Here is a 26,616-nt window from a genome sequence, read left to right on the forward strand (position 1 = left end):
AATGTTGATTAAGTGAGTATCATTTTCCCCGTCTCAGTTCATCAGGTTAGCTAATTAACAGTCCAGAATGTCCATGCCTCTTTTTGTTTTGTTTTTTTAAGGTGATGACACAAGTACTAGGAACTCCTTTCTCCCCCCCCCCTTTAACGTTTGGTACTTAATTGGACTCTGCAGAATTCTGTACAACTAAATGGTATATCCTTGATGCTTAAGGAGAGATTTAACTCATTTGGCACCAGGAGCAGCGTCAAGAAAATAGATACAACCAATCTCAGTGGTATTGATTTAATGTTTGTTCCACATCTAGAAAAATTATTTGTTCCAGCTATACATCAAAAGCAGAGATGGCACTCTTCCCCCTGCCTTTGCAATTTAAAAGTAGGGATGCTTATGAAATTCTCCCAATATAAATTTATTGCAGGTATTTGGGGATTCCAAATGTGGAGCAGCACCAACGCACTAGCAAGCCACCATTCTTCCATTTTTTATTTCTGAACTGAACTGTCTTCAGATGCTTACATGCACTAGTGTCAATTCGTGACCAGCAGGGAAGAAAGATGTGAACTGAAAACTGCTATAAATGAAGGGTGCATCAGTTCTGAAAGGAAATATGAAAAGTTAAAGCAGAATGTAGGGAGAATGGAATGTGCAGTTGATCCAAGCCATGGGACAGCAATGAAATGGAACACTGGACATGAACACATCCCTTAATTCAAACACCAAGATGTTAAATGTTCCTGAAACTATGTAATGCTTTGGTCTAGTGTTATATCATTTTTTGAATGGGCAAAAGTAATGTGGAGTCAATAGCAGGGATTTCTGTGATTGTATTGAACATTATAAGAACATGTTTTCTATATATTTTTTAGCTGTTCTTATTTTATCTGTAAGCCACCTTGAGCCTCTGTCAGGGAAAAAGGTGGATAATAATAATAATAGAAAACAAACATATTGTGCAAATGATCCCTAAAATGGCTGCTGTTTTTTAAAAGTATTTAGCAATTCCAAGTTTAGCAATCTTTAATTCCTATGTCACCCTTTCTTCCCTTTCCTTCCTTATGTATATATTTAAAGTGCTGGTGAAATATTCTTTTATAAAATACATGGGATACAATAATGCTGTTTTCTTCAGGATTTTGGCATTACAGTGGTACTTCAGGTTAAGTACTTAATTTGTTCCGGAGGTCCGTTCTTAACCTGAAACTGTTCTTAACCTGAAGCACCACTTTAGCTAATGGGGCCTCCTGCTGCCGCTGCGCCACCGGAGCACTATTTTTGTTCTCATCCTGAAGCCAAGTTCTTAACCTGAGTTACTATTTCTGGGTTAGCAGAGTCTGTAGCCTGAAGCGTATGTAACCTGAAACGTATGTAACCCGAGGTACCACTGTAGTTAAGTCTGAAGTACATCTGGTAAGTCTGGATTAGTTGCAGCCTCATGTCAAAAGAAAATATGCCCTACATATTTCCAACATGGCATGTCAAATCTTGACTGTGTTCTGAACCTGTCCTGTTAGGTTGGGGTTGCTAATATTTTTGGACCATGGACACATCTGCAAACAGGAGAAAATGTAGTGGGCACCACACACACAACACAAGCAATCACACACTTCAATCAATTAAAGTGATTGCAATAGAATGCACTGTCTATTAACTTTTACCATAGAACCATTAGCATAATGGCTTAAATAAACGTTAAGAAATGGTTTTATGTCACTTCACACCTTGGAAAAGGGGTTTTCACAACCCCTTGCTTCTACCTTATTTATTCTGTTCCTCCATCCACTATAGAAAATGATAGTAGATCCCTGATAATTACCCTGGAGGTTTTTCAGTTCGAATGAACTTCTTGGGTAATAATATCCCACCATTTCCAGTAAAATACTCAGACATCTGTGCAAAGGACCAATGACTCTGAACTCATAAAATGAGTGACACCGTGACACACACAAAAAATGATGTGCTCAAAAGGTATAGTTTTGCAAATGGATGACCTCAGAAAAGCTGCAGTGAAGTACGGAAAATCAAGGGCAACGCCATGAATCATCAAGATCTGTGGAGCTCAGCCAACTTAATTTCATGGCAGATATGATACAGGCTCCAGTAAAAGTATGAATGAGTGGTCCCCACTGGCAGAGCCTGTGATTAAGACAACATTATATAGTGTTCATTGACAATGAACCAACTCATTACAGTGGTGCCCTATCAAGTTGAGAGATAGAATAGTACGGGATAGATGACTTTGTTTTTTACAGCATTAATAAAATCCTGAAGGCCAACCAGGAAAAAAAAATTGGTTGACTGATATGGATTTTATGGACAAAGGTCCAATTTAATCACAGAACCAGAAAAGCACACCGAGGCATCATTAGGTGATATGATTTGATTCGCTTATTAGGAATTATGTTGAGGAACAGTAATTTAGAAAAGATGTGTGTGTGTGGAAGTCCTCAGTGATACCTCCTAAAACAAAATAAAACCATACAATTCAGAGGGAGGAAACTTACTTAGTAGCTATTGCTACTTTTTGTGGGAACAAGTTCTGTAATTTACGCTTCACTGTGTGAAGCAATAATTTTGTTTATTTGTCCTCTTTCAACATTCAGCTTCATTGGATCTCCATGAGTTCTAGTGTTATGAGAGAAGAAAAACTTCTCTCTCTCTCAATGCATTATTTTATAGAAATGCATGCCTAGTCAATCTCCTTTTTTGTTTTCTTCCTTCATCAGGATAGAGTGTTCTTTTCAGGCCTTAAGATGTTGGGAAGATCTAATCTTGCCAAGGCAACTCAAATATCAAAGTGAAGGGTTAATCTTCATATTAACTACACGTTTCTGCACCAAACTTACTTCTGCATTGTGGTCAAGCCAGCTAGCAGACAGGCTATGGGGCCATTTCCTGCCTTGCGCTTCCTGCTTCAGTAATGCAAGATAAAAAAAGACACACGTACAAGGGGCTGCTTAGCTAGCAAAAAAGACACGTGTACGAAGGAGAGGGGAGGGACTGCTAAGCAAGCAGAAAAGGCACACGTACAGGGGTAAGACGAGGGACTGCTTAGCAAGCAATATAGATATGCCCTAAAAGGGAATAAGTGAAAACTTGCCAGCTGATTGGGGAAGTTTTGGGGGAGGTCTGAGAGATGGGTGAATGCTTTCAGGTATAAGAAAGTTTGCTGATGTGTATTACTTTGCAGTCAGATTTCAGAAACTATATTCTGCTGGCTGTCTCTGTGCACAGATTAAACCCTTTTCTCCAAAGAAGAAACTTTCCTGGTGTTATTTTACTCTTTCTTTGGTCCTGGGGACGCGGCAAAACGATTCCCAGGGCGAAATAAGGCTTTAAAAGTAATAAGGCAAACATTCTACGGTAAACTGATATTCAAAATATTTGAATTTTAAATATTTACCAGGACATGTAATGAATGAATTGGCTATGCATCATTGGCTCATGTATTGATCTTTCTAACTTTTGTGGTGAATATTTGTTTTAGGTCTAGATTTTTCCAGCACAGGAAGCCCTCTGAACACTCAAATGGAGATAATGGTCTTTGAACTTTATAGGTGAAGGGAGTGCATTTTCTGAGGCCACCAGAGGAATCAATAAGTTCACTCCACCCTATTAAAAAGAAGAAGTAGTGCAGGAAAGCTAAATAAAAGTTCTTTTGTTATAGACTCTAACATGGATGGAAGGTGGTGTTGGTCTGTTTGAGATGTACTAGAAAAATAAGAGGCCTCATTTCCTCCACTCTTGTTATCCACAAAAGACCTATCCAAAGCCACTCTATCATTGATTTTACACTACAAATGAATTATCCAACTATCTCACAAGATTGCTTGAAGTGCACATGATATTATTATGCCTCACTTTCTGTGCATAAAAGATATAAGTACAGGATGAGAACACAGAGAGTCTGCTAAATTGTTCAAGACCAATGATCTCAGGTACTGCCTGAGCATGTGAGTGCTGCTGATAAGAGTGAGAATTTAGCAGGAAGTGCATTGCTAGTTTGCCTCTCAAGCTGAGGACTCCGACCATTTGAAGCACACCCAACAATATTACATTTATTTATTGGCAGCATTTGTACATCACCCTTCACCAGTGCAGAAATTCACAATGCGAATTGATAACAGAGCTTCCATTTCCTCTCCTTCTGCCCCACCCCCCAACCCAGAAGAAGCAACAACCCAGTCCTCCAGAGCTGATTTTGAGGCTGAGAAGGGTGCTGCTGGGGGGGAAACAGGAGGGGAAGAGGAAGTTCCTTTGTGTGCTAGGAAGTCTCTTGCGGCAGCAGAACCCCCCCATTTCCTCAGATCTAAAGCATCCACTTCATTTAAAAGACTTAAGAGAATTTAAAATTGCCTTTGAGGACAAGGATGCCAGATAAATACCCCCAAGCAACAAATTCCACAGTTGGCACTGCCAATGAAAAAGTCTTTCTCTTGCTGCCACTTGCTAGACCTGCTCAAGAGCAGAATCTGTCTCCCAGAATATTGTATTGCCGTCTTACGGAAGACTTTTGTTATATTAAGGAGGAGGAGGAGGAGAAGAAGAGTTTGGATTTGATATCCTGCTTTATCACTACCTCAAGGAGTCTCAAAGCAGCTAACATTCTTCTTTCCCTTTCTCCCCCCACAACAAACACTCTGTGAGGTGAGTGGGGCTGAGAGACTTCAGAGAAGTTTGACTAGCCCAAGATCACCCAGCAGCTGCATGTGGAGGAGCAGAGACGCGAACCCGGTTCCCCAGATTACGAGTCTATCGCTCTTAACCACTACACCACACTGGCTCTCATTGAGAGAGGTGTGGGGCTCAGCAATTGCTCCTCTCAATGATAGAAATACCTTGGGCCTTGGTATTTAAGAGGCTAATTCTGTTTATTCCCTAGTTAGTTCTCACATCTACTTTTGTTGAGATGTCACTGAGAATGGCATTTGGAGTAAGGAGGGCTCCTTGGAAGTTATCTGTGCTGACTACCTGCCAAGTACTAGCTAGTCTTTCATTCTGATGGGAAACTGATATGTCAAGCGAACACCAGCTGTGGCTTATGTAGCTGCAAGAGTCACTTTGATGGGAATAAGAACCAATAACACATCTGTTCATGAGAACCTCTGCACAGGCTGGACTGCAGAAAGTGGCGTGCGCAGACCACAGCTCCAGCTCCATCTTCAGGGATCACAGCTGCTGTTGGCAGGACTCTCGTCAACTATAGACCATAAGGGAGTAAGATAATGCCAATGCTTTGAAACTTTCTCGTGCTATTTAATAAAATCTTTAGCCTTCATCCCATTTGTGTGTTCATTGTGTTCTGAATCTTAAAAGAAGCACTGTCCCCTTGGCAACAACCAAATATGCATTAAAAATGGGCACATGAACATAAAATCAAACAACACATTCAATCAAACAACCCTACAGATGTAACCCTAGGTATCAACAAAAAACACTAGGATTGGTGTGTGTGTGTGTGTGTGTGTGTGTGTGTAGTTATGAGTTTGGTGTGTCTTAAATTGGATGCCAGACCCCTCTAATGCCTGGATCCAACAGGTGTTAAAATATAAGCCAGGCTAGCTTCCTGATGAGGTGATCACCTGGGTGATGGGCCATTAAGGGAAGCAAAGCAAAGGGAGTCTCTGTGTGAGATGGCAAATGGGTGGGGCCCTTCCTTCAACTCTCAGATCATTAGAAGGACAAAGCCAGAGTCTAGAGTTGAGTTTGCAGTGGATGTGAGCTAGAAGCAAAGCAGCAAGCAGAGAGAGAGAGAGACGCCGGATTTCTGCTTGAAAGCGCATGGAACCCCTTGACTCTCAAACTGCTCAGAGATTGGGGTGGCATGTATAATATCTGCCTGCCCTTGCAAATACAGTGTACCCAAAGCAAATACTTTGTCAGTATAGTGGAACCACCCTGAATGATGAGATAAAGCTAATTAAGATGGATTTCCTGAGCATTAGAAGCATATTCTGGACACTTTCCAAACATCTTCTTTACAATCAGTGAACAAAGCAACTCCTCTCATTATACTATTACAATACAAATTGCTGTTGACAAGCCAGATTGGAAAGATTCCATTTTTCAGTTATATGTAATTTAAGTGATATATTTTCCCTACGCAAGCAATAAATATTCGGGTGGGGGTGGGGAATCGGTTTCATCAATCATTGTACTATTGTATAATCAAAGGAAGAAAGTAAACAGATGAATGCAAGAAAAGAAAAGAAAGATAAGCAATAAAGACCACGCAGCCTTATTTTTAGCACTGCTTTGGGATTTTTGTATTTGGATGTGCCAAAGAATAATTTTCTGATACATTACTTTTGCTAGTCAAACTCAGTCACTACTAAAATTAGCAAGAGTTGTGCATATGCTAATTCATATAGGAGACACAACAGGGTGCTGTGCCAGAATTTCACAGCATCTTTCTTTTTTTGCTTTAGGTTGGCTAGTTTTACTTGAGCAGACTGACTTTAAACAGGCCACTGAGCTTTGCAGGGTTTCAAATAGGGAGAATTCAGGTGCTTATAGCAAAAGTGTCTAAGCCATATTGTGTCAAATAGTATATATGCCACAATGAATATCCCAGTTGTAGAAAATGCTGAATGCTGGCATTTACACATAGAGGATTACTGCCTAAGCCCCCACCCTCTGTGCCAAAACACAAAACAGCTTATGCAGTGCCAGAGGGGTGCCAAGAAACTACTTTGTGAAACACCTTTCCCCAGTTTGCTTCATGATCTCCTGTGTGTGTTTTAACTAGGTGGTTTCAAAACAGGATTTCTCAGGCGCATTTTTAGAAACAATGTTGGAAAATGAAAGTCACAATCATCATTTGCGTGTCAAGGTCCCCAAGACACCCCCCAATAAAACACAAGTGACACATTATTTTTGTTTAAGGTTTTTTGGCATAATTTTGGCCACAACTTTATTAAATTACAAGCAATGTGAGTGGTTGTTTAGGCATTGGTTGCGACTATCTGACCCCGCATGGGGACAGCCTGACATTCACACGCCTGCAAAGTCAGAAAAGGGTAAGATACCCGGGGAGAGAGACGGGACTGGGAACCATGCCTCACCTCTCCCCAAATGCTCCCAGGGGCTCTTGCATGCCCCGAGCCCCTTGACAGGGTTCGGACAAAAGCATGGCGAGCCCCTGGGTTCCTTTAACAGAAAAGCCTTGCAGCAGCAGCACTTTTGGAGGGGCAGGCACAGCCAAATCCATACCCCTCCATCAACCAATTCCCAAACCAATGCCTAACCGCAAACCTTACAAGTTGTGACGATTTGCTACGCAGTAGGCAAAAATCAAATGGCACCAGCCAATCAGCCAAATGGACAAAATTCCTACCGGGTACCTGCCCCAAAAGCAGATGACCCCCTGACAGGCATAGCAAGGTCAAGCAAACAGCCTAAAATAGGGAGGGAGGGAGGGCGGGTGATCCGATGCACGCAGCGAAAAGAGGAAGCTCAACGCTGCGTGCAGGGCATTTAAAGACTAGGGCTGTCAATCAAAAAATGGCAACATATAAGTCTCCCCAGCAACAGCCAGCCCTCTGCTAATGGTGGCCAAACTCTTTATCGCCCAGCAACAATGGGGTGTCTTGCTAGCCCCCACCGCAACATGAAGGAGAATGCGCTTTGTGCCACATTAATTAAATGGAGTTTTGTTTTGGCTTCTTGGGCTAGTGTTTTTATTCCACTGCCTTAGCAGAGAGGGACACGCAATATACAGCACTGTGAGCCCTTTGGTAATATAAATGGGACTTTCAGAATAACATTACTCTAATTCACGGCATGCAAGGAGACAAACACAAGCTTAACACAGACTGAAGCACCTCCAAGTTCACAGGCTTCTAATAATAGGAAGCTCCTGTAGAAAAGGCTCACAATAAATTTTCTTTCTACTAAATCATGTGTTGCGCTAGGAAAGCTTTGGGTATACTGGAAGGTACTGTATTTCACAAAGTCCCAGGTGTATGGGATTAGTTAAAGAAGCTGGAGGGGAGAGGAAATAGGGAAAAAATAATAGCAGCAAGAATGACAGTAGGCCCCAAATGTCTTTTTTTAATTTAAAAAAAAAAAAGGTTATGAAGCCATTGTAGACTAAGCCCAAGAGGGTGAGGAACTACATTATTACCGACTGACACTTTTGTACTTTATAATCCATATACAGTATTTGTTTTCAGATTATAGAGAGAAAATTATGTGATCCATGGCCTTCAGATAAATTTATTCCTGCAGTTTACCAAGGCCTGTGCATCCCATGAAAACCTATGAAAAGGCTATTGAGCAACTCATGAATCATTATCTCTTGAGCAACACCTTTCTATCAAAGGGGAGCTAAGTAGTATCCATTACTGTGCAGAAGGGCAGTTATTTATAAAGAAACAAGGTGCCACGTCTTTTTCTTTCATTGAGTGATAGCTCCCACCCAAGTGAGTGGAGCTATATCCTATTTTAAAATATGCCAGTGTCCATTTAAAAGGTAACTTCCATTGCCTTCAGTAGGGTTGAAAGCCAGCAGTGCAGAACTTAGTTCACAGAAGTTGCTAAGCTACTTCCAAGCCATCATGCCCCACAAATAGCTTGCATACTAATTCACATATGGTTTGACTCTAGCTTTATACTCATGAAAATGAACCTGAAAAACACTTTTCTGGGAATACAAAATCTAAGAAGGCAAAAATACAGTTATATGTGAGCATATTCTTTCTTTCTTTCTTTCTTTCTTTCTTTCTTTCTTTCTTTCTTTCTTAGCTTTCTGTGACTTCAAAGGAGTGCAAAAGATGACATAGAAAATGTATGACCACAGTTGCAAAACAGCATATATATATATATATATATATATATATATATATATATATATATTCCCTTAACAGATTTTAGATGACCAGTGACAAATATACATACAGTGGTACCTTGATTTAAGGACAACTTAGTTTATGAACAACTTGGATTAAGAATGCTACAAACCCAGAAGTAGGTGTTTTGGTTTGTGAATTTTGCCTTGGAATAAGAACAAGTTTCGCTTCCTGTTGAAGGTGTTCCATTTGTAAATTGAGTCCCCTGCTGCTATGGTAAAACATGCCTTGGTTTGAGAACGCTTTAGTTTAAGAACAGACTTCCGGAACAGATTAAGTTCGTAAACCAAGGTACCACTGTATGTTATTTTTACCTATATTGGCACCTATTAATAATGAAGCGCTGGAGATAAACATAAATCACTTCTCTTTCCTGCTGCACCACAATCACCTTTATTTAAGTCTGGGTTTGGCTGAATTCAGGGCAGAACTTGTTTTTTCTTCCAGGGCTCATGGGGGTGGGAAGAGGAAAAAAAAGGAATGTAGCTTGGTGTTGGATCACATGCTTTGCACGCGAAAAGTCCTAGATTCAATTTCTAACATCTTCATTATCTGAAAACCCCTGAGAACTGTCAACAGCAAGGCAAACTGTTGTGTGACAACAGTCTTACTTTTTTCTCTTATGCGATAGTTGTGACCCTATTGTTAAAAGTGAGTCAAGTAAATCAAATTCAGTCAATGTAATGGTGCTTTGATTTCAAAGCTGGCAGAGAAAAGATTTGAGCGTGGTCCATGATGAATATGGGGTAGAAGGGGTTTTAAAAATGTTTCATTTTAAAGTAGTTAAATCTGCAACAGGCATTGTACATTTGTCTTACATTAATTTTGCTGGGGCGGTTTTTCCAGAAAGATTTCACTCTTTGTATTGTGTCTTCTGGAGAACACATTGCTGATCTAGATCAAGGAGACTATCTGGTAGGTGTTTTACATGTTTGTAGTATTTATTTTATTTTATTTTATTATAAAATGCATTTTTCTAACCAAGGTTTGTCAATGAACTTGCTTATTCTGCTGTTGCTAGGCAACACTTCCGGACAATCTTTGCCAATATAGAAGCATTCTGTGGCTAGGCTAGATTCTCACCCACCAGGCCACAGACTTTAAGAGTTTACAGTTCAGGTAGACCAAGAGGCTACAAGTTAAGATGTGAATGGAGACAGCAGAAAAAAACACAGGCAAAGAGTATAAATAGTTTGAGAGGCGTGAAGGAGAGGGAGAAATAACTCTGAGGTGCACAGCAGATGGATCTCTAATGGGCAGCTGTTGAAGGCACAGCAGAGCCTTGGGGGGGGGGAGCAGGACATTAGGGAGTAACTGTGTGCTTTTTCTGTTTAATATCCTTTCCCCATGCAACCTTTAAAAGAGTTGTCAATTGATCTGAAAAGTCCTAGACAGGCCTGCTCCCAAGAAACCAGGGTTCAAATCCCCGTCCCCAGACATAAAACTTGCCCGGTGACCTTGGGCCAATCACAACCTCTCAGCCTAAATTAACTCTCAGGGTTGTTTGTGGTGATTAAATAAGGAGGGGGAGAACCAAGTATGCCATCTTGAACTCCTAACTGTAAACCACTCTGTGATCCTTGGGTGGAAGGCAATAGAGAAATTTAATAACTCCTCTCCTCAGGGAGGGGAGGAGTTGTGAGCAGGAGCCATTTCCTGCTTTGGCAGGGGGTGTTACACCCCCTGCCCAACTGCTCTGGCTGCCATGCAACACACTCCAGGTGGCCAGCCAATTGGCTGGAGGCTTGGGGGTGGGGTTTAGCCGCTCAAATGTGACTCGGCAGCGTTTCTCAGCCATTGTGCTGCTGCTTCTTGTCGGATCGCCCACCCTCCCTTGGTTCATTGCTTGGTTCTTGACATTCCTATGGACCTGTGGTTGGTTGCCTTGGTTGGCCAAGGGGCCTGGTAGGAATTTTTATCCAACTGGCAAATTGGCATCGGCCACTTGGTTTTTCGCCTACCTCGTCACAACTTTTGAGTATTGGCAGTCAGGCATTGGAATATGGTTGTGTGTTGGAGGGCAGGGTGTGGCCATCGCCTACCCTTCCATTTTATGGGTATTCCGGTAAAGGAATCCAGTGGTGGTGGATCCTGTCTGATGCCCTTGCTGGTGGCTAGGGCCATGGTACGACCCCCGGTGACATCAGGGGGAGCTTTCAGTTGTATTTGCATCAACAGGCTCCTCCCACTGGTGGCTAACCCTTGATAGACTCACCCCTCCCCGAGGCGGTGGAGTCACGCTCTGTTGTTTTATCCAATGCCTAAGCCAATACCTCTCACATGCTGTAATCAATAAAGTTGTGGCCTTTTTTAGCCCATTAACCTAATATACCATGTCCATGAGTCTTTCTTATCCTCAAGTGGGTGGTGGGTCCTTGAATCACAAATCCTGTTAAATAAATAGAACCTGAAGCCTCAGCTCTGGCAGAAGTCTGAGTTGAGCAGGCAAGCAAAGAAGATCTTACTCCTAGTATTTATGCCAGTCATAGTAAACCCAGAATTACTTTTTTTTTTACTGTTGACCAAATGCAGTAGAAGCTGGAGAGACACTCATTCCAATCTCTCCTGGAAGAATTGAGCCCTCAGTGCATGTAGGAGCTTGCTTCAGCATCAGACCATGATTAAACACCCAGAGGCTCTGGCTAAAATACTGTAGCTATGCTGCTTAGTAGGAGATTACATGGAACGTGCATTTTCAGCTTCCAAATTGTAAATTAGAGTACACACATGCTAGCCTGGGGAAATTTCCTGATAGTTGAGTGGTTCTAAAATTCAGCCTCTTCGCCCATCTGCACACCTTTTGACCTACAGGACACAACTCCTTTCAGTACTTCATCTCTGTGCCCTCAAATAATACATAAAGTAATGGTCAAATTATTTAAAAGGTTTCATGCCTTATGATAGTGGCACACTTTTCTTAGGCGTAATTTAATTTCCACTTTGATTTACACTCATGGGGTTGCATTTCACATTAAAATGTATTTTTTCTTTTTATAAAAAAAGAAATCTAATTACACAGAGGTTCATTTATGTAACTATAATATGAAATAAATTATATAGAGGTCATTTATGCAACCATAAACTTTTGATTGTGCAAAGTACTACATCAGAGGTTAGATATTTGCATTTTCTCTACACTGAAGCAACCTCATTACTGACGATTTACTTAAAAATTATGATTAGATAGTCCCCCACCCATTTTAATCATCTATGTCCTAATAGTTTCTTTTTTTCATGTTCAGAACTAATAGGAAACATCAACCTGACTGCTGTTAATTGATGCTATCGTTTATGTTTCTTTCATACATAAATACTGTAAATATATATTGTACATAACTATTGTGCAAAATATTGTAAATAAAATATATTTTTAGAAGTGTAAGAAAACATTTTGCATCATTATCTATTTACTAAGGTCCTAATCCAATCATGCCAGCACATCAGCATGTACTGGTGTGTATGAGAGCATATAACAATTCCAGCCCCTAAGATGCAATTGGATTCTTAATGACTATGATTAAAAAGTTTAACAAATTTATTTTAAGCATCTTTCCCCTGTCTGTCTCCTACACATATATTAGGTCCCATATCTATCAACCCTGCTACAACATACAATGTTGCCAGGTTGAATGAATGAAACTTTATTTGCATCAGCCATTGGCCATAGCAACACAAGAACATTACAAGACACACAGAACAAAATCGAAAGTCGATTATATAAAACATGGTTCTACATAGCAGTGGTCAAAATTCATCGGCTGATGACCTGCGCCACAAACTAGTTTTAATGAACACCCATATCAGAGTGCTTTGAAAATTGATAGTCATAGCCTTTTATGCTCTTCCACATCCATTTAATGTTCTTTTATATTCTTATAGACTTTTATATATATACCTTCTGTTTTAATAATTGTAGCTTTCCCAAACGTTTTACAGATTTTAAATTATTGTACCCCGCCCTACTTATGCTGGTCTATGACCATAATAAAGATTTGATTGATTGATAGGTCCCATATGCACTATACATTTAAAGCATTCTTACAGAACGTTTAGATATAGCTTCCTCCAAAGCATTCTGGGATTCGTTACGGGTGCTGAGAGTTGTTGGGAGACTCCTATTGCCCTCACAAATTTCCAGAGTTCCCTGGAAAGAGGGATTCACGGTTAAGCCGCTCGGAGAATTGTCAGTCATACTGTGAGGGAAGTTGTCTCATAACAAATCTTATCACTCTTAACAAATTACAGTTCCCAGGATTCTTTGGGGACACCATGAATGTTCAAGTGAGAAGAGGGCTTTGACTGTATGGTGCAGTTGTGATCATACACAGATGTTCCATCAGACACTTTAGAATTTTGAATGGAAGGAGATTGCCATTCAGTCATTTGTTTCCCATTGCTTTCTATCAGTGCCTTGAAATAAAATAAAACCAAAACTTTCAAATAGATGCAGTGTCACATAAATACATTAAGAATCAATAATAAAACACTAAAGGAGATCATTGGCTAATAATAACTAATGTATAATGATACCATTTCCACACATGACACAAGGTTAATCACCAAAGATTCCAGCTAAAATAGCCCCAATAATTGTATTATTCAAATGCCGAGGAGAATACCGAAGTTGTTCCATGTATGGTTCTGTTCCTGTGCAGACCAACTGGAACATTCTAGATCTCAGTCCAGGAAGCTGGTATTTGTGCCTCCTCCCCTCAAGGTGAGGTATCTGACCAGTTGCTTATTCTGCAAAAGGTGGGGCAAGCCCTCTTCTGCCGAGTTCCTTTATAGCCACATCCCAAAACAAAATGTAGAGGGACACTAGAAACAGGGGAAGGCTGGGAGAGTATACAGATGACCACTTGAAGAGCACACATTACACATAGCAGACATAATTCTTTTGTCTCTGTGCATTCCCACATTTGGTTCACCAACCCGCTTGCTTGGGAGGGCACCGATGCCCTCAGGAAAAATAAAGTTGAAAAGCAAATGAAAAGGGATGGATTTGGACTAGTAGAAAAAGTTCGTGAAGGTTGACATTGGTGCAGTCAGAATGAACATCATAGGAGAGGGGGGAGTTGCTAATGGCCTATTAGGTTGGTAACAGATTTATTAACGGTATGTTACTGTGAGAAAATCAGGACGCTAATGCTTAAGAGTAAGCTTTTCCTAGTCTCCATCCCTGAGCCAGCACAAACGTGAGAGTGGAATTATCAGCTTGGGGAATAGCACAAACCTTTTAATTAGTGTCTGCTACTCAAATCATCAGGGACGCGGGTGGTGCTGTGGGTTAAACCACTGAGCCTAGGACGTGCTGATCAGAAGGTCGGCGGTTCAAATCCCCGTGACAGGGTGAGCGCTCGTTGCTCAGTCCCTGCTCCTGCCAACCTAGCAGTTTGAAAGCGCGTCAAAGTGCAAGTAGATAAATAGGTACCGCTCCGGTGGGAAGGTAAACAGCGTTTCCGTGCGCTGCTCTGGTTCACCAGAAGCGGCTTAGTCATGCTGGCCACATGACCTGGAAGCTGTACGCTGGGTCCCTCGGCCAATAAAGCGAGATGAGCGCCACAACCCCAGAGTCTGCCACGACTGGACCTAATGGTCAGGGGTCCCTTTACCTTTACTCAAATCATATTTATGATTTCCGTGACCCCGGTCTTAGCATCTTAGAGGAGTGACAAACTTAGTTGGCATAAGGTGCTTTGTTGATGGTGCAGTCCAAAATGAAGCAGGGAGAACCTGCTATGATGAGAAAGTGGCAACATCCTCATACCTTCCTTTTTGTGAATGACACACAACCACAAAGATGTCTGATGCCACACTGTGGACTTGGGGAGGAACTGCAGCCTTTCCAGTACAGGTTCAGGCATTGTCACTTCTGGAGAAACCTCCACCGAGACAGGAAGCTGTATTTCTGGGTATGGGAATCACTGTAGGTGGAATTGTTTGCATAGATGCCAAAGCACAATGAGCAACAGAAACAACCGCAGCAGCAGAAGGTTGTTGATGTCACTCCTTGGCCACTCATACATTGCCTTCTTTGAGGTAGGTTTAGAAATTAACACAGGTCCAGGGAAAGGAGCAATAGGGGATGTAGAAATGGACACCTTAGGAGTTAAAGAATGATGCTGGGCAACTATTTCTGTCTGCCCTCAAAATGAGGCTACAAAGATGGTTATTGTGATACCTGCTGCTCTTTGCCACAACAATGCCCTCCGATTACAAAAGTCTGCTGAGTAAATTTCAGGAAATGTCAAATTCGGTTCACGCTCTTCTCCCAAATTATCACGTCACAGGTGAGTTCAGGTCAATGCCCAACTAAACGTCGAGATATTTACATTCCTTAGTGAGCCTGTGGGCACCAGTTGCCAGCTAGATCTCTAGAATGTTCCCAGGGTGCTTTATGCTAGCACAGAACTCATAGGTAAGAATCCACAGAGACCACAAAGAAGAATAAATTTGCCACTCTGTCCCTCTTACTTTCTCCTTGGCTAATGTGAATTGCTATAGAGAATAGTGAAGCTCTACACTTGTGAGGAGGGGGAAGGACAGAGAGCTAGAAAGATTGAGAGGGGGGATGGGAAAAGCTTCTTAAATATTTGGACAGTCAGTGCCAGCGTGTGCAGAGGAAAGTAAGACAACATGAGAGTAGAGGCACTTAAGGAATTCAATTTCTGTACATTCTGATGCTGATTTGCTTGATCTGTACTTCCTAGACAAAATGGCACAAATCTGAAAATAATTAGTCTTAGGATTTTGCACTTCTCCAAATTTTGCAATGCTTTTTTTCCCCTTCTGCACACACACGCACACACACACACACACACACTTAGATATGCATGAACTGAAACAAAACAAAAAAAATCTAAATTTTGTGCTAGAATATGTATCTAAATTTGGTATTTATTATAAACACATGCATTTAATAAGAGTTTTGTATAATTTTCAAAAATTGTTGATTAATATGTAAACCAGATGGGATGGATTTATTAATACGAATCCATGATTATGTGAAATTGGCACAGACCTGAAACAGACTGAGCTATCCATCCAAACGTGAGCAGGGAACGGAGAGGGAAGGAAAGAGAGCCAGAGAAACGCTATCAGAAGGGAGTAGTAGTAGTAGTAGTAGTAGTAGTGGTGAAGATTTGTGTTGTGAAGAGATAGAGTGGAAAGGAATGAGACAAGAGGATGGAGGCCCTCCTTCATCCCAATCTCTAAGCCATGAAATTTCCATTTTATCTATTCCCCATGGGATTTCTATCCCATCTTTGAAACCAATTCCCCAAGTGGCTTACAAAAAATCTGACCTATATAAGTTCTCAATATTCCACCCCACCCAATGGGGCATGGCAGTGCAATCTGAATCAGGATTGATTCAGAGCGGATGGGGCCACCAGTGGACTGCTTATTACATTGGAGACACAATTCTAATAAACTGTCCCTGTGCAAGTCACACGTTAAGAAACATGGCTCTGAATGAGGAAACAGCAGACTTCCCAGCATACCGTTAGATGAGGGCAGGTGTCAGGGTCTGGCAGGGCTCTGATGAGTGTGTGACAGAGGTGGGAAGCCTGGGAATTGACTTTGGAGAGCAGAGCAGTGATTTGTGGAATTTGGCAAAGGCTGTGAGGTTCAGCGGAAGAGGAATGGCCAGAGCTGGCAGAGGTGGGTGTGCAGGATGTGTCAGAGGAAGAGGCTGTTCAGGCGAGGGACAGGCCAGTTGAATCCTCACCACCCCCCTGCCCCAGTGTCTACTGGAACCAGGAGGGGCTTGAAGAAAGAAGAGCAGTGATAGTTTCCATGTAGGAGAAGACAAGCTGGGTTTGTGTGGTCCCATTGTTGCTGCAAGCGCTCTGCAGGACAAACACCTGGGAACAGCTGCTTAGGGCCTAGAGGTGTGGGAGGGGGACTGTGGGAATTTCTGTGTACTTTTGTCAATTAAAAAGTATCTTTCAGACGTGTGCCTTCCCTGGCTGGTGCCTAGGACAGCAGCTTATAAAATGTACACAACTTCAGCGGGCATTTATATCAGTGCTTATTGTAGCCTTTCTTGGGACTGACAAGTTTTTAAATAGCTCTTCATTCCTGACAAGCAGCAATGTATATTAAATTTCCCTACACTTCATTGACTCAAAACATTTTTGCTTCACTCCTTGATTACTGGTTAGCATTGGCAGGCTAGAAAGAACTCCTGAACCGAAGAAAGCAAAACACAAGATCTTCTAAAAATATATCTTTAAGAACTTCGTTGCCACATGACAGAATTGTAATAGCTGGCTTGCTCTGCAGAATTTATAATGTCTCTTGTTTTTCTGTAATGGCCTACTTTAAGCAGTAAAACAATTACATACTAAACAATAATGTGATGGGCTGCTTTAGCTAATGTACTTTTGGATGAGATACTTCTCATATTAGAACATTCCCAGCCTCTGTTTTATTATAAAGCTGTTCCCTAGTGGACACACACCAGTGCGTGCTTAGGCCTGTTGGTTTCAATAGGCTTAAGCATGTTTACATCTACGCTAAATTATGGCCTAAGGATGCAAGCATGAATACTTAATTGGAAATAAATTCTTTGGGAAACGGCCAAGCATATGCTCCAAATGTACCAATCTGCTCATGATGTCTACTAGATAATTCTTAAAAGTTGAATATTGAATGATACATTCCCAATATATATCTACCGGTAGTTCACTGCTATAGTATTAGCTTTCTTTCTTTTTTATTTTCTTTTTTTGAGTAAATACATAGTCATTTAACTTAGAGGAGTCCTGATGGGACGGGCCAGCCAGAAGCAGGACATGAAGGAAATAGCTTCTCTCACATTGTAGCTTCCTAGCCGCTTGTATTGACTGGTGATATGTCTCTGAACCTCTGGTTGCATTCAAGAGTAGAATCTGTATGAAATTTGTAAAATCCCCAAGTTCTTTTTACAGTGATGGCAGCAGAAAAACACAATTTGAAGTTTAGGTTTCCAAAATGCATTGGGCCATTTCACACATCAGCTACCTATGTCATAACTGTCCGTGTCACTCTGAGGAACTACGCTTTCACACAGAATAAGCAAGCACAACCAATATTCATCTTAGAAATGTTGCAAGGTATAGTCAAGTGAAAATTTATCATTGAGGTAGATTAGCCTTTAAGTTCCCTATGTGCCTCTACACTGAAGACTCAGAAGGAAACGCATTTGGACTCCTCGCCTAAATGTCAATTTAAAGGTATCTTAGAAATCCAATACTTTCAGTGAAAATAACAAAAGCAAAAACAAAAAGAGAGAAAAGCCTTAAACTTGTTATTTATTTAAGCAAAGCAACCTACCTTTCGAGAATGGATTTCTTTCACATACAATGGAAGTAGAAATTCAGATATACCTTCAAGTCGAATTCCTTTTTTGGTGACTCTCAGATTCCCCATTCCATCCTAGAAGCAATAATATACAAATGTATGTATATGCCGTTGAGTTGGGCAGCTAATCACTATATACAATGCATTACTTACTCCCATCAAACCTCAGGTTTAGAAGGTTAATGCTAAAAGCAATGTAAGTGCAGGGGGAAGTGAGTATGCCTGTCTGATTATGAGATGATTCATGACATGAATGCACATCTGTCACGGTTTTTGATAGGCACATTGCCTACTGGCAACATACTTTAAAAACTTCAAGACATATTTCTTTGACATGTACCTTTCTATAGTTTGAGCTACCTAGTTCATAAAACTCTAGGTTGTCCTCCTTTATAAGAGTAATACAGATTGGGCCCATGTTTATCTGGAAATGTAGAGGTACCAGGAGGAAAACCATCTGTAGCCTGAAGATTCGAACTTGCAAGTATGTGAGAAGCTTGTGATCAACAGGAATAGCATACTACTCCATAGTTCGTATGACATTTCAAATTTAACGTTACATAAAATCATACAATTATAGAGTTGGAAGAGACCCCGAGGGTCATAGTCAAAACACCCTGGAGTACAGTGGTACTTCAGGTTACAAACACTTCGGGTCACAGACTCTGCTAACCCAGTAGTAGTACCTTGGGTTAAGAACTTTACCTCAGGATGAGAACGGAAATCGTGCGCCGGTGGCGTGGTGGCGGCAGAAGGCCTCATTAGCTAAAGTGGTACCTCAGGTTAAGAACGGTTTCAGGTTAAGAATGGATGTCCGGAATGAATTAAGTTCGTAACCAGAGGTACCACTGTACAGGAATCTCGACTAATTCATACTTTGCAGGTGGCCATCCAACCTCTGCTTAAAAATATCCAAGGAAGAAGAGTCCACCATCTCTTCTGGGAGTCTGGGAGTCTATTCCACTGTCCAACAGCTCTATACAAATGTCAAAGGATTCTCTTAGATTCCCAATAAAGAGGTTCCTGGCCACTTCACTCAGAAAATGGATTTGCCACAATTACTTTGGAGCACACCAAGCATAGAAAATGCAGACAGACCCATGTTCATGGACATACCCTGGTACATATTCTGAGGGGTTGTTTTTTTTAAAAAACAAGAACATGGAAATCTTTTTCACTATTTGTGTTTTCACTGCGGGAAAATTCAGTGTATAAACTGTGAAGTTGCAGAGTGTTCTTTTGGGGATAAAACAGCGTGATTCCATGCATGTTGTCTTGAGCTCCTTGGAGCATGCTAGATAAATATGCTAGATAAATAAGAGCCTATGGAAGGACAATGGTATTTTATACAGTGTGGCTCCCTCAACTTGCCTATACAAGGCAAGATTACAAGGCAGAGGAAATATGCATTTTTTTTAATGGTGAATGTCTTGCTTTTGCCAGGCAGAGGGTTACAACACATAAGGGGTGTTGCTTTTAGACACCCCGACTTTGTTCTGTATGAAATGTTGGCAGATGTCAATCATTACATGTCCAACTGTTCATCAAATGTTCTCTTACTGTTAAATATTATTCTGTAACTGGCACAAAATATTGTTAAATGTGACACAACAGAAGTTTTGAAACTGATTTCCAGGAAGATATTGGGCATGCACTCTCAGTTCACAATGGATGATAGTGAGATGCAACAAACCCCCATGTAATTTGAGCGATGGAGATCCACTCATGGGAACTGGGAGACCAACATCTAGAGGGTCACAGGTTTCACATTGCTGCCCTACAACATGTTCTCCAGATTCCTATGCAATGCCCTGGGATCCTTTGTCAAACATGTAGAGGTTCCTTGGTAGATTTTGTATGGTAAATGTTCCCAGAAGGTAGGAAGATTGAAACAACATTGCAATTTACTACTGCATGTCAGCCATCTATACTGTTAAGTACTGAACACCATTGCATGCCTGATATTAAAAACTGTTGGATGCCAATATTCAGACAAGTGCAACATATAGATATACTGACCACACAAAGAATATGTGGGAAATTGTCAACATCAAAACTGCTTTTTGTTGAGAATCACTGGTAAGTACATTGATTTCAGCTTTAAAATATACAGCTTCTCAACAATGATTCATCCTCCCTTCTCCTCTAACGCCTGCCTACTGAGTCTGAAGAGTTACATTATGAGGACAATTTCTCCAAAGCACATCACACCAACTGAAATAATGAAATGTTTTCTAGAATAAAATATTAGTGCAGAGCTTCAAATGCAAAATATTTAAAATTTAATAGGATGAATGAATTGGAGCTCGATTTAAACATGAGACGAAAAATGTAACTCTTTCCCTTTTGAAAATAACATTTTCCTGTGTTTGTGAATAGCAAAACTTTAGGTACATCTAATACAAGTAGAGCAGTAGCTAGTCACATTGAAATAAGAATGGTCCGTACATATATGATTTTCTACCAGAGGTCATGCTGATCTTCCAACATGGGTAGGGAGCAGGGAATAGCTACCTTGCCTATTAGTATTATTATTAGAATTTATTATTTATACCCCGCCCATCTGGCTGGGCTTCCCCAGCCACTCTGGGCGGCTTCCAACAAAATATTAAAATACAGTAATGCATCAAACATTAAAAGCTTCCCTAAAAAATGCTGCCTTCCAATGTCTTCTAAAAGTCTGGCAGTTGTTGTTCTCTTGGATATCTGGTGGGAGGGTTTCCACAGGGTGGGTGCCACTACCAAGAAGGCCCTCTGTCTGGTTCCCTGTAACTTGGCTTCTCGCAGTGAGGGAACTGCCAGAAGGCCCTCGGTGCTGGACCTCAGTGTCCGGGTAGAACAATGGGGGTGGAGACGCTAACTGGGTTGTCAACTCTCTATGGCTACAGGTAAATGTCAAAGAGAACAACAACTACCAGGCTTTTAGAAGACATCTGAAGGCAGCCCTGTTTCAGGAAGCTTTTAATGTTTGATGTATTATAGTATTTTAATATTCTTTTGGAAGCCGCCCAGAGTGGCTGAGGAAGCCCAGCCAGATGGGCGGGGTATAAATAATAAATTATATTATTATTATTATTATTATTATTATTATTATTATTATTATTATTAATCTTAAGCCTGAGGTGATCAGGCTGCTGATGAAGCCAAGGCTAATGACAAAAGAACTGCAACTATAGAACCCACAAACTGATTACAGCACCTTGCATTCCATGCCCTGAGAGCTTAGATGTGGAGGGAGCCAAGACAAGCTAAACAGGGCCACAATGTTAGGAGAGAAAAAGACAGTCATCCACACCATACATTTAAAGCCTGTTTAGCACCCATTAATTGACTCACAGAATTGTAGAGTTGGAAGGGACCTCAGGGATCATCAAGCGCAACTCCCTGCAGTGCAGGAATCTCAGCTAATGTATCCATGACAGAAGACTGTACCAACCTCTACTTAAAAAGCTCCAAGGAAGGAGAGTCCACCACCTCCTGAGGAGACCATACCACTGTCGAACAGCTCTTGGTGTCAGAAAGTTCTTCCTGATGTTTACGTTGGAATCTCCTTTCTTGTAACTTGAATCCATTGGTTCAAGTCCTACCCTCCTCAGCAGGAGAAAACAAGCTTGCTCTCCCTTCCATGTGGCAACCCATGACTTCCCTCAGAATCTGGCTGCCAGGGCAGAGCTCAGTGGAGGGAGAAGCCAGCCAACCAGCCAAGTCTCGGGGGGGGGGGTACCTGCCTGGAGGCAGACTCCATATACAAGGTACAGTCCAGTCCTAAGGTCAGGAGCATCTCAGTTCACATAGTCAGATGATCCAGGGGTCAAGAAAGCTGAGGGTCTAAGGTCATAAGAAGCAAGAATCAGCAAGGCCTGGTTAGGAATGACCGGAGTTGTTTCCAGCAACTGACTGAGGCTGGAATACCTGCTTAAGAAAGCTGGAGCCAGCTGGTTCACATCAGGAACAAGAAGGCTGATCAGCAGCAGGTGGAGTCACTTTGCCTTCTGCTCCTTCAGACTGCTGCTCAGCAGGTGAAACCGAGTCCTAACCAATGACAGAATCTTGGGGACCCATTTGAATGGGTGTTAGATGTGCTTTAAATATACAGTGCAGATGTTATTCATGAACTGTGTCCTTTCGGTACAGTTGGGATCCCTTTTCAATTTCATTTTTAGTGTAATATTGTGTAATAATCACCTTAAGCACCTACCCATGTTAAAAACACTTCCTGGGTCTTTGATCCCAAGTAATTAGTTCCTTAACCTACTGCCACCAGACTGTTAGAATTCCTGATCTATGATTGCAGTCAAGGGATTTTTGTCTATCACACGACGGTGTATGTTTTGACTCCACAGAGTGGGAAGTGATGAAGACAGGATGTTTGTGTTACTGTGTTCTGTGAAGTGGGACTATTGTCCTTTGTTATTTTCCCTCTTTGCTGTCTGATGCTAGAGAGAGAGGGAGCCATGTTGCAGTGCTCCGTGTGTGTTTATATGTAAATAAAGTAGATTAGCCAAAATGCTGAGTTGCTGAGGTCTGTCACGTGCATGATGTGCAAACTCTGCGGATCCCTAAGTGTGCCGGTGTCTGTTGGCATCGGTCGCTGTGATGTTCGGACTGAAGAAAGTTTTTGAAGCTCCCGAACGATCGACCAGGAGGGAGGGAACATGCCAGTCAGGCATGTGTCTCTGCCAGGGTCCTACTCGAGTGTAGGCTGAACTCCTGACATAGACAAATATGGAGGTCTCTTGCTTTTGGGCAGGGTGGAAGAGCATCTCTTTTGCTTTCACCATTCCCAAGGACAGCCTGATTGAATCTCCATCTTTTCAGCCTGTGTGCTACTGGGGGAACAAGACAGTTTAATAAAGGAAAGGCTGAAGAAGGGAGAACAGACACTGGGAAAGACTGTAGGTTTGCCCACAGAAGGCTTTATTCTAAAAAGGTGTTAAAAGGACTATGCTAATTGAATTGTTCTCCGTTTGATGGCTGTTCAAGTCAGAATAGCATCAGGTCCAAGACTTTCACAATTATAAATGGTTAGAAAGGAAAGATACCCTGTTAGGGATTTAGTAAATGTATTAAATCCAGCAGGATTTAGATTTATTTAATCTATAGGGATACACCAAGATCTTTAAGAAAGCTATTTCCTCTCTCGTGAGAAATAGATCAATTATGGCATGAGAATGCAACAAATTGAAAAATAATGAGGTTCATGGAATTCAATCATGCTACTCATGCTAACACCAGGGAACATTTAAGCTATTGGGTCTGGGAAAAAAGGGAAATGATAAGCATTTTAAGGACCCATCAGATGGATGTAATATATAAAACTGCAAATGTGAAATGAACATGGGATATTTTTAAAGAAGCAGAATATTATTTTGGCGTGGGGCAGACAGGAGGAGGACAAGTTTAATTCTTTTTTAGTCAGCACATTGAAAATCCCTTCAAGCAACAAAGGTATGTGGAATGCCTTAAAAATCTCAATTTTCTTTATCCTTTAAAATGCCACTTTTCTTTATCTAGTAACCCTAACTGAATGAAGCAGTATTTTATACACACCATTAGACAGAGCTGATGGACAATCTAGGGGCAGATGAGCCTTGATGGGAGCTCTACGCAGGCCACCCACTATATCCCTCTGTGTTTTCTGGGTTGGAACATGTCTTCAGACTATGATAATACCTCTGTTATTTTTTTGCCAAGATGGAGGATGGAGTAGGAAGAGATGCATCATTGGCTCCATGTACTCTTGCTTATGGCACAGTCCACCAATGACATCATGAAGCCCTTGGAAGTTGACCAATCAGGGAATATGGCCCTCAGGATGAAAATGTCCCCGTTCCCCACACCTGATTCTTTGTAATGTCTGGTTTGAGCCTCAGGATGGCCCTACTTAAGGCTACTGAACCCCAAATCATATGCTCTGCACACTCCACCATTTTGTCATGGTTGTTAAAGAAAACTAGAAAAATAGTATTTCTGAAAACAATTTTAACATGAAAACAACACAGAGGTGTTAGCGGGGATGAAATGTTATAAAACGTAGAGCTGAGCTGCCACTTGGAAGATAACAGGAATCAGGGAATAAATGCACTATTATTACGGTAAAACAAAACTACTGGCCTGACACGCTCCAAGAAAATGCAAATAACAACAACTTGGGAAACAGCATCTATTTGTTTCTTAGGAAACCAAAAGTTTCAACAGGCAAATGCGAAGAGTAAGGATTCCAATGTTAAACTGTGGGCCTGATACGAATGGATGAAGATCAAATAGCTTACACATGGTTAATAGGCACAAATCTTGTACACGACAGATAGGCAGCTATTTCCCCATACACTCGATGCTGTTCCCAAAGCGCGCACGTGTGTGTGTGTGTGTGTGTAATATATATATATATATACACATACACACACACTGTTTCTCTTGCAATGTTTTTCAGTGCTTTCCAGTTGTATTAAATAGCCACCTTCCACACTGGAATATTCTGTGGCCTACAAATAATGTAAAATAAATGATACTGTGTTTGTGTACACATGCTCCATAAGTGGGAAACTGTTACTGCAGGATGGTGTCTGCAGTGTGAAAATACACTTCTGGAGTTGAAGAATACTGGAAGTGCCTATTCCTTGTCAACACTGTTCTTTTTCTCTTCTCCGCCCCCATTTCTTGTGAAATCCTGGGCATCTCAGGAACTGCCTCAGGATCAGGCAGACTGGCAAAGAATTGCACAATTGCTTATTTGGTATCTGACAGACCTTGATACCAGAATGCTAGCTTCCCCCTCCCCCCAAAAAAAATCAATACTGCAAAATTATTTGATACTTGGTAACATGAATTATTGCTTTTGTGTTTTTGTGTAATCACAATACCTTTGGAAATGAAATTATCTTTCACTCACCGCCCATAATTGGTAAGGTGCCAAAGCCAAGGCTTAAAGTTCTCATTATAACTTGAGAATTCATAAAGTAAAGCCAAAAAGCGGGAGGGGGGATTAACATTATGAGACCCCTGGAGTTTTAACTAACGGGACCTTGAAGACTAGAAACCAGCTTTGGCCTAGTAGATTTTAATAGTTCCAGATTGCCAGTTTTCAAAATGTACTCGTGTGATGTTGAACCTATACATGCTGAACCTACACATATCAGGGTTAGTGGAGATAGGCAGGGAAGAACACTTGCAGAAGTCAAATACCACACTGTACTTGTCAGGAAAAGTGTGTATTTAGAAACATCGTAAAAGACAAGATATTAAAAAGGTTCTAATCATACCTTCTGCCCTTAGATCACATCATCCTAGAAACAATACGCTAAGCGGGTACATGCATTGATGTACATGAGACTTATGTACAGGCTCATAGATAGCAATAATCTTCTGCCATGTTGAGGGTATGTTAAAAGGAGACCTCTGAACAATGTTTTGAGTTTGTCCTCTCTTCTCCATTGAAATTATACCTCAGATTGTCGTTCTGAATCTTTGAAGGGCAGATGGCCCTTTTAAAATGCATGGATGCACCTAGGTTTATGTAGTGCAGTGATGGGGAGGGGATGATGATGGGGCAATATTCCATAAATGTGCAGAAATATATTACAATGGTAGGTCTTAATTTATGGCCTTAGCCTTGCATTTCAGACAATTCAACTCTCTTCTTTGATATCCCAGACTACCATTGCACTGGGGCTAAGGACAGTGATGTGCCTGAATCTTGCATCTTCAAAACTAGACCCAGATTTCCTCCTCCCTTTTGAAGTGTCAGTCTGGAGATGCACAGTACACAAAATATTCCTAAAGTTAGATGTCAAGGCACTCTTCCTTGGAAATTGATTCCATGGAATTAAAACAGAATCTACTTCCAAGCAAAGGTGTTTAGGTCTAAGCTACACAAAAACATACATCACCATCTAGTGAATTACTGGATGACAAATTGTTTGCAAGTTAAAAATAAGGCATTCTGGGTCTCCCAAAGAGGGAGAAACAAGTATAATAAAACACACCTTTTATCTCAATCTACTAAATACGAGCAAGTAAGTCCCTCCACTTTCTCTAGCATCGATAATTGCTAGAAGAGTACAGTATTATTTATTATGGGTATTATCCGGCCACAGTTAAATACACTTAAGGGCCTAACAATAGCCCTATTTGGGTGTTCAAGCAACATGTGTAGAAGTGTATGGGCTCATGTGCTGGCCCCACCTTCAGTATTATGAAACCATGTGACCACCCCAACCTTCTGCCACTAAGCAGGTAGACCCAAAGGGGACTTCTAATTGTGTTCAGATGAATGTACTTATCAGCCTCTGTATATTTTATTTTTGTACATACATACACATGCAATGTTAATTCTGCCCTAATTCCTACAGAGTCCAATGGAATTTAAGTAAGTGCTTACCATTCAAGTCCCATTCAAATCAATGGGACTTTGAAGGATCAA

At 41.2% G+C, this 26,616-nt stretch overlaps 1 protein-coding gene across 2 annotated transcripts in view; it reads right to left on the bottom strand.

Moving 5' to 3' along the window:
- SGCZ (sarcoglycan zeta) overlaps nt 1-26,616 on the bottom strand; it is a 565,484-nt gene that overhangs the window by 126,662 nt on the left and 412,206 nt on the right. The window contains exon 3 of one of the 2 annotated variants that reach the window (XM_082238279.1): nt 18,168-18,269. The exons of the other annotated variant lie outside the window; for it this stretch is intronic. Within the exon in view, the coding sequence (XP_082094405.1) occupies nt 18,168-18,269 (102 nt within the window). The remainder of the gene's footprint in view (nt 1-18,167; nt 18,270-26,616) is intronic. 2 annotated transcript variants of the gene reach the window in all.

Source organism: Podarcis vaucheri, assembly GCF_965113315.1.
Source record: "Podarcis vaucheri genome assembly, chromosome: 9".
NCBI lineage: Eukaryota > Metazoa > Chordata > Lepidosauria > Squamata > Lacertidae > Podarcis > Podarcis vaucheri.